We start from the raw sequence: 6,757 nt of genomic DNA on the forward strand, positions 1-6,757 counted from the left end.
AAAGAGTGTGACAATACCCGCAGCAGTACATGAAGACAAGGTTAACAAAAAGGATTAGTGAGAAGCTACTAGGAAGATACATAGGATTAAACTGTACCATGTTGATTTAACACAGATTTATGAGTCTAGTAACAAGAATAATAGGTGCATTATTATAGTGTATGTGCCTTTTCTTGTTAAGTTACATATAATTATAAATTATTATTATTATTGTTAAGGTAGCGACTAAAGATCATTTTAATTATTTATTAATTAATCAGCTCCTCCCCTATAAAATGTCAGAAAATAATAAAAGATCAAGATGGGAAGCTCAAACCAGACAACAATGATCAGTTTTACTAAGAAATGACTGAAACACTCAACTGTCAGTAAAGTACATTTTCTGTTACTCAACTAAATGTGCAATCACTGCAGCTCTAAAGTATTTCTCAACCTGAGATTTTCAATATGCTCCTCTAAGAGTATTTTTCCGACACTAGCACAGTTCAGCATAACCTCATGTTGTTGATGTGTTGTACCTTGTTGGCTGTCCACACTCCAGTAGCCTGAGACACCCATTCCCTAGCGTGGATTCCTGTGTCGAGCCAGACAGCAGGGCGCTTGGAACCACCGGTACTGAACTAAAAGCAAAGTACATTTTAATTAATCCCCAGTGTTTTTATTGCAGCAAAAAAAAAAAAAAAAAACTGACCTTAAATTTCCCCTAGCTGATCTGTGACATGCTGTGGCTTCAGTGACATGTTGCAACAAGCAGATACATGTCAGACACAAGTTCACAACTTTTTCAGTCCTGTACTGAAGCACAGTCATTCTCAGACAGTCATGTAGAAATATGTGAATTATTATCCCACCTTGAGCACATACATGGGCCTGTTCTCATAGGATCTCCCGATTTCCTGCTTGGTGACCAGATTAGGGTGCTGAGCCACCAGGGTGTCCATCCAACTGTATATCTGTGTGAAAGACAAGGCGAACATTACATGGCAGAGAAATGCAGAATGTCTGAGACTAAACAGAAACACGTAAGGCGGGTGCGGTGGACCTGAATATATGCTGTATACTCACTGCTACCTGTACTAGATCATATTTATTGAGATTTATACAAACCTTGTATTAACATTTATTAAGAGCCCAGAGGAGAGGAATCACTGAGCTAAGGTATTCTTAGGACAACAACTGCGGTAACTCTACACAAGGCTGACAATTAGTTGAACAATTCAAAAAAGGCTTGCAGTTACATTAGACTCTATATGCAGATAGCCAGAGAGAATAATTTATGCTATTTAGATGCTAAATTCTTATCAAATCTCTGATTACAATTACATGCAGTGTAAGATATGTCATTTTTTGTGAACTGTTTAGTTTATGCCCGACAAATTCCAAGATGTAATTGGTTCATCTACAAATACAGCACATGACAAATTAAAAGAAAAACCAACATTAGCGTCTCTAAAATGTAGTGAAGCCAAAGTATGAAGCAGCACAATAGGAAAATACTCAAGTATAGATGCCTCAAAATTGTACTTAAGCACTGTACTAGGGTAAATGCACTCACTTACTTTGCACCAGTAGCTGGACATGGTTTCTTGGACTACCATTTTTTTTATAAATTGCACAATTTATTAGCTTAAAAATTAGAAAATGGATGAATTTAGACTCTTGCTGTGTCAAAGTCCATTTCCCTGAGCCTGACCTTCTCCCCAACCCGACTTACCTGTGCTACACCTAACCTTATGCTGTCCTAAGGCCTAACCCCAACCATGAAGTGGGTGCTATGGGATCATTCTTACACAGTTTGATATGTAGTTCAGATAATATGATAAAGTTTTGTATTGATTCCTACTGTCTCTATAGCATGATAGGCTCCAAAGTTGAAGCTCCTGGTGCTGCGTTCCTTCATCTGGTTCTTCTCCATCTCAGCTTTCTCCTCATCGAGAAGCTCCTGAATGTGACATGCAAGATATTGACAATTCAGCACTGTTATCATTTCAATCTCAAAATCAAATTAAAAATCAGGACACTATAATCAGGGACAAGAACAATGATCAGATTATAATGTTAAAGGTCACTGCAAACCTGAAGGTCATCAATTATGACAGAGAAGGAGATGTTGTGGTCATGGAGATAACGCTTCACAGCGCTCAGACTGGAGCGAGGCACTCGGATGTCGACAGGAAGCTCAGTGGAGACTGGGTGGAGCCAGAAGTCCAGCTGGAATCAGATGAGCAATGAGAACTTGCGGACAAAACACTAAGTATGGTCTGTTTTTAACAAGAACCATTTCTCTGTGTTGAATCCTCAAAGAGATTCAGTAAACAGGAACACATCACTTCAGTTTCAGGAGCCCTTCACTGGCTCACACTTACTTCTAGAATCAATATTTATCTCCAAATCTCCAAAACCTGATGTGTGACAGATGTTTGGGCAGTCCTGGAGTCAAAGCTATAAATTAAATCACTAAAACGTCCCAGAATGAATCTGAATGATTAATCAGAGTTCAGGTCAACCTAAAACCTACAACAAGCATTTTCTCCAATTAGTCTCTGTTGCTGAAAAAACTGTCTGACATTTATTTATGGCACTTGCTTTATTCTAAATAAATGTACTTCTTAAAGAAGCAGCAAAACCTCTGAAAAGCAGAATAAAATAAGAGCAAATGTTCATCTCTGGATTTTCTTCTGCTTTAAAGGGTGAAGTGCAAAACAACAGCTGAGCCCCCGAGAGTTTTTGGCATGAAGTGTTAACCTTCACCCCAAACAACTAAGTGGATTATCTCAAGCTGAATTCTTGGAAGTTGACAAAGAACTGTTTGGCACAAGCAGCAGAAGAAACTCCAACATAGGCGTTTGTAGTGTGTGTTTTTGCAGTTCTATACCTTCCACTCCAGAGTTTCCAGAGCCTGCAGGAGTTGGATGTCTTCCTCAAGCTCTACATTGACTCTGATGACCTGATCTCTGGAAGAAAATCACATCAGTGTCTGATTATGTTACATTTTTATTTGATGCACTTATTCAGGCAAAATGAGTTCAGCAATAGAGAGAGATTTATTTCACTGATTACAGTTCGTGTCCAGACCCATGAATACCACTCCATTTTATTTAACAAGTCACAGTACAGTAGGATTTGACCTTCATCTAAACATAAAGCCTACATAAAGTTCTACACACTGAATACCTTGTACTTTTCAACATAAGTAATTATTTAACATACTAAACAGAACCGATCCAAGGAAGGAAAACCCACCTAATCAAGTCTCTAAATATTTTATCTAATAACTAAGACTACATCTTCTTTTTCTAAATTAAATGGCAGACTGGGTTAATGGATTCTAAAAGTGTTTTCTCTATATCTTAAGTTTACACCCAGTACCATAGGTTTAAGTACAAGAAAGAGAAGGTTAATAAATAAATACAAAACCATTCTGCAAAGGAAATTCCACTGGTCATATAAAGTAAGAATTTTAACAACTGCCATTCCAGTCACCCCAAACACAAAGCTAGGAATTTCAACCTTAAAGCACAAGCCACTGTAACTGTTTCTTCTTGCAGTGTGCACAAATAAACTTACCCAACAAAGAGCTTCTCAGCTGTGGCTGCAGCCACGAGCACCAACAGCAACCAGAGGCCTTTCATTCTGCCTGTATGTCCAGACCGCTGGGGGCCACAAGTGTGAGACCCATCAGATTTTCTTGTCCTTTAATATTATCAGGCTACAGATGGACTGTTCCCATGTAACAGAGTTACCTCTCTCCACTGATAGTGACACAGCTGTCCCCTCTGGAAAAAAGTTATTTTGAGAAACAACCATGCTGATTGATCTTTGTATAATCTGTGCAGAGCTCAGCTGCAGATAGCTGCAGTTTCCCCAGATATTTTACTCACTTTACTGAACTAGTTTCTCTGATGTAGGAGATCTGCTTACACACACTGTAGTCACAGGTGTGTGCAGGGCTGTATGTGTTAAAGGCAACACAAACTTTGCTGTTACTTCAGGGGATACACCCACAGATTTAAGCTTATTAAGTGAAGAATGTGAAAATTCACATTCTAGCTCTATCTAACCTGGTTACAGTATGAATGTAAGACATGGATACCCAGCATTATTGAATGCAAGAAATCCATCATTTACATGCTACTACCCCCTGAGGGATTTTGTGCAATTATATAAAACGCTAAAATTTGTATATAATTTTTTTAAAGCAGTGATATATTTTTGTTTCTTCTGAACTCGTTAATCATCTTGCAGCTGTCTAAGATTTTAATTTCTAGCTCTTAAGAATACAAACCCCTCAGCAAGGGAACCACAAGTAGACCTCATCTACCAAGACTTTAAAGGTACATTTAGTTAGATGACACTTTTTGTTAACATGTAAAGTTTCCTTTAAATGGTAGCTCACCATTCCTTGAAAAATGTGTTTCTGCTGATGTCCTGTGTTTTCATTTCTTACAACCATTACAACCAGAGAGGGAAGCAAAACACAACTCTTTAACAACCAGCAGTAAGTTCATCCTTGACAGCATCACAAATTATACATTTTTTTATGTAGTGATTCTAAATGACAACAGTAAGAAGGAAAAAATTAATTTAGCAAGATGTACATTCTGTAAAACCATCTAGCAGACATGATGAGTTTCTTTGCTCAGGCTGCAATGAATAATGCAACAAATTATTATATATACCATATTCCCCAAAGTATATGGGCATCTCTGGTCCACCAGAGAAGGCCCTCTCCTGATCCAACAACCAGGCCCACACAGACATAATTTTACCAGTTTGTTCTGGATGAGCTTCAGTGACCTGCACAGAGCCCTGAACTCAACTCCATCCAACATCTGAGGGGTGAACTTTACCTTGTCATCCAACGTCAGTATCAGCCCTCACTAATGCTGAATGGGACCAAACGCCTGTACCCAGGTTCAACATTATGAGGAAAGTCTGAAACCAAGAGTGGAGGCTGCACATCAGTCTCCATAGTTTTACAATGACAAGTCCAACTGTCACAAATGAGTGTATTGCAATGCACAAACACATGTGCATAAGTGTTTTACAAACACTTGCATGTGGCCACAGTGACCAGTAGATGTCAGTGTAGGGCCACGCCTTTATAATGAAGCACTCTCTGGTAATAATACACCCCACTTATGGCTACAGTGAGTGATAGCAGATTAAAGAGGCTGGAATTACCGTGGTTCTTAAATTATTAATCACCCATTCAGGCTTTTTGGTCTTTGGCAGTATCATTATTACAGTTTGTGAGTAAAACTAAGATGGTTAATTAATTAATTAACAGAAAATATGGGCTCATATGTGAAAAATTGAGGAGCATCTCTCACTATTTTATCACTTTTCATAGACATAAATAATCTACAGATTAAGAAAACAGCCTTTACTTGCTAGCCTACACAGTCATTCACACAATTTTTAAACACAAGCTACTATATTTGAACACCCAGACATATACACAGGTGCAAAAGGTACTTTCACAACTACAATAATGTCCACTAGCCATCACTGGATGGTCACGTAGCCCTTGTCATGTGTATTAACCGTGCTGCAAACAAGAGACCATTACAAACCTCTGATATATAAACAAAGAGGGTGTGATAAGGACAGAATCTGCAGCCTTCTCCCTGTGGTGCAAACACCATCATATTTTATTACTGTTTGCAGAGAATATGAGGGTTTGGTTAAGTAATTCATCCAGATATCAGCTGGAGAATATCAGATTGTGCATCACACAGCCTCCCTGCACCCATCTGCTGCTGTGACGCCCTGCCAAGCACCCTCTCCTCGCCTCAGAATTAATAAAGAGAGGTTTTAACATGTCACTTCCCTTCCTTTTAACTCCCAAACAATCCTACGACACATGGTGGGAGGGGAACGGGAGGCTTCAGGGGACGAGGGAGTTGAGCTGGGGCTTTCCATCTTCCTAATGTGGAAATTATTTATTGCTGTTCTTGCTGTGTCTGTCTAAAAGTTTCATGTAAGCATGAAAAGTGGCTCTATATGAAAATTTGGGTGTAATGCTTATGTGTTTCCCCCATTTCCCCCCTGTCATTTACCTCTAAAAGCTACATGAACAAGGCATCCCTGAACAGCTGGTTCCACATGGCTTCCTCTGCTGTACTATAAATAGATCCATGTACACCGCATTTCATGGCTGAGCTCTCTCTCAATATTTCAGATGGGTACCAGTAAATTGACCATTAATCATTTATTACTCACATGTTCATCTTATTTTGCAAACAGCATATGCATAGATATTAAAGACAAAATCTTTTATTTGTATTTTTGATATTTTCTGCATTTTGAATGAGAGAAGGTCCCTTGGCACCCATTTTATTTGAGCATTTGTGATGGGAGTCTGTGAGCCGCCTTGCCTGTGCGTCACCTGAGAACTCACTCATCATTTCTGTCCAGTCTGGTGGTCAGATGACAAAGCCAAGGAGAAGTCGGCCACCCGTGACTTCCTTTTGTGAGCAAAAATCTTTCTTCATATTCGATTACAATCAGTGCTGTACCAACTTTCCCTCATCCTGCTTTGTCTACTACAAAACAATTTTGAGAGCAGGTGTGAACAAAACATAATGAGAGCAATATGAGAGTGAAACAGCAACAGTAAGAGTCAGACGTCTGACTTAAAATGCATCATGACACGAGGCAGAACTTTCTGATCTATTTAGTCCACAGATGTCGTCCCTGCCTCTTGTATTGAATACTAAATACTGGTAGATGCCGCTGAGGCCTAGAAAGATGC

General features: G+C 39.1%; 1 protein-coding gene across 1 annotated transcript in view; it reads right to left on the reverse strand.

Moving 5' to 3' along the window:
* cpa4 (carboxypeptidase A4) overlaps window positions 1-3,940 on the reverse strand; it is a 7,105-nt gene extending 3,165 nt beyond the window's left edge. The window contains exons 1-7 of the mRNA XM_020593514.1: window positions 3,882-3,940; window positions 3,568-3,776; window positions 2,876-2,954; window positions 2,077-2,211; window positions 1,844-1,942; window positions 852-953; window positions 519-620 (exon numbers count right to left, since the gene is read on the reverse strand). Coding sequence (XP_020449170.1) covers window positions 519-620; window positions 852-953; window positions 1,844-1,942; window positions 2,077-2,211; window positions 2,876-2,954; window positions 3,568-3,632 — 582 coding nt within the window. The 5' untranslated portion in view covers window positions 3,633-3,776; window positions 3,882-3,940. The remainder of the gene's footprint in view (window positions 1-518; window positions 621-851; window positions 954-1,843; window positions 1,943-2,076; window positions 2,212-2,875; window positions 2,955-3,567; window positions 3,777-3,881) is intronic.
* Between the last annotated feature and the right edge of the window lie 2,817 nt (window positions 3,941-6,757).

Source organism: Monopterus albus, unplaced genomic scaffold (assembly GCF_001952655.1).
Source record: "Monopterus albus unplaced genomic scaffold, M_albus_1.0 scaffold19.1, whole genome shotgun sequence".
NCBI classification, from domain to species: Eukaryota; Metazoa; Chordata; class Actinopteri; order Synbranchiformes; family Synbranchidae; genus Monopterus; species Monopterus albus.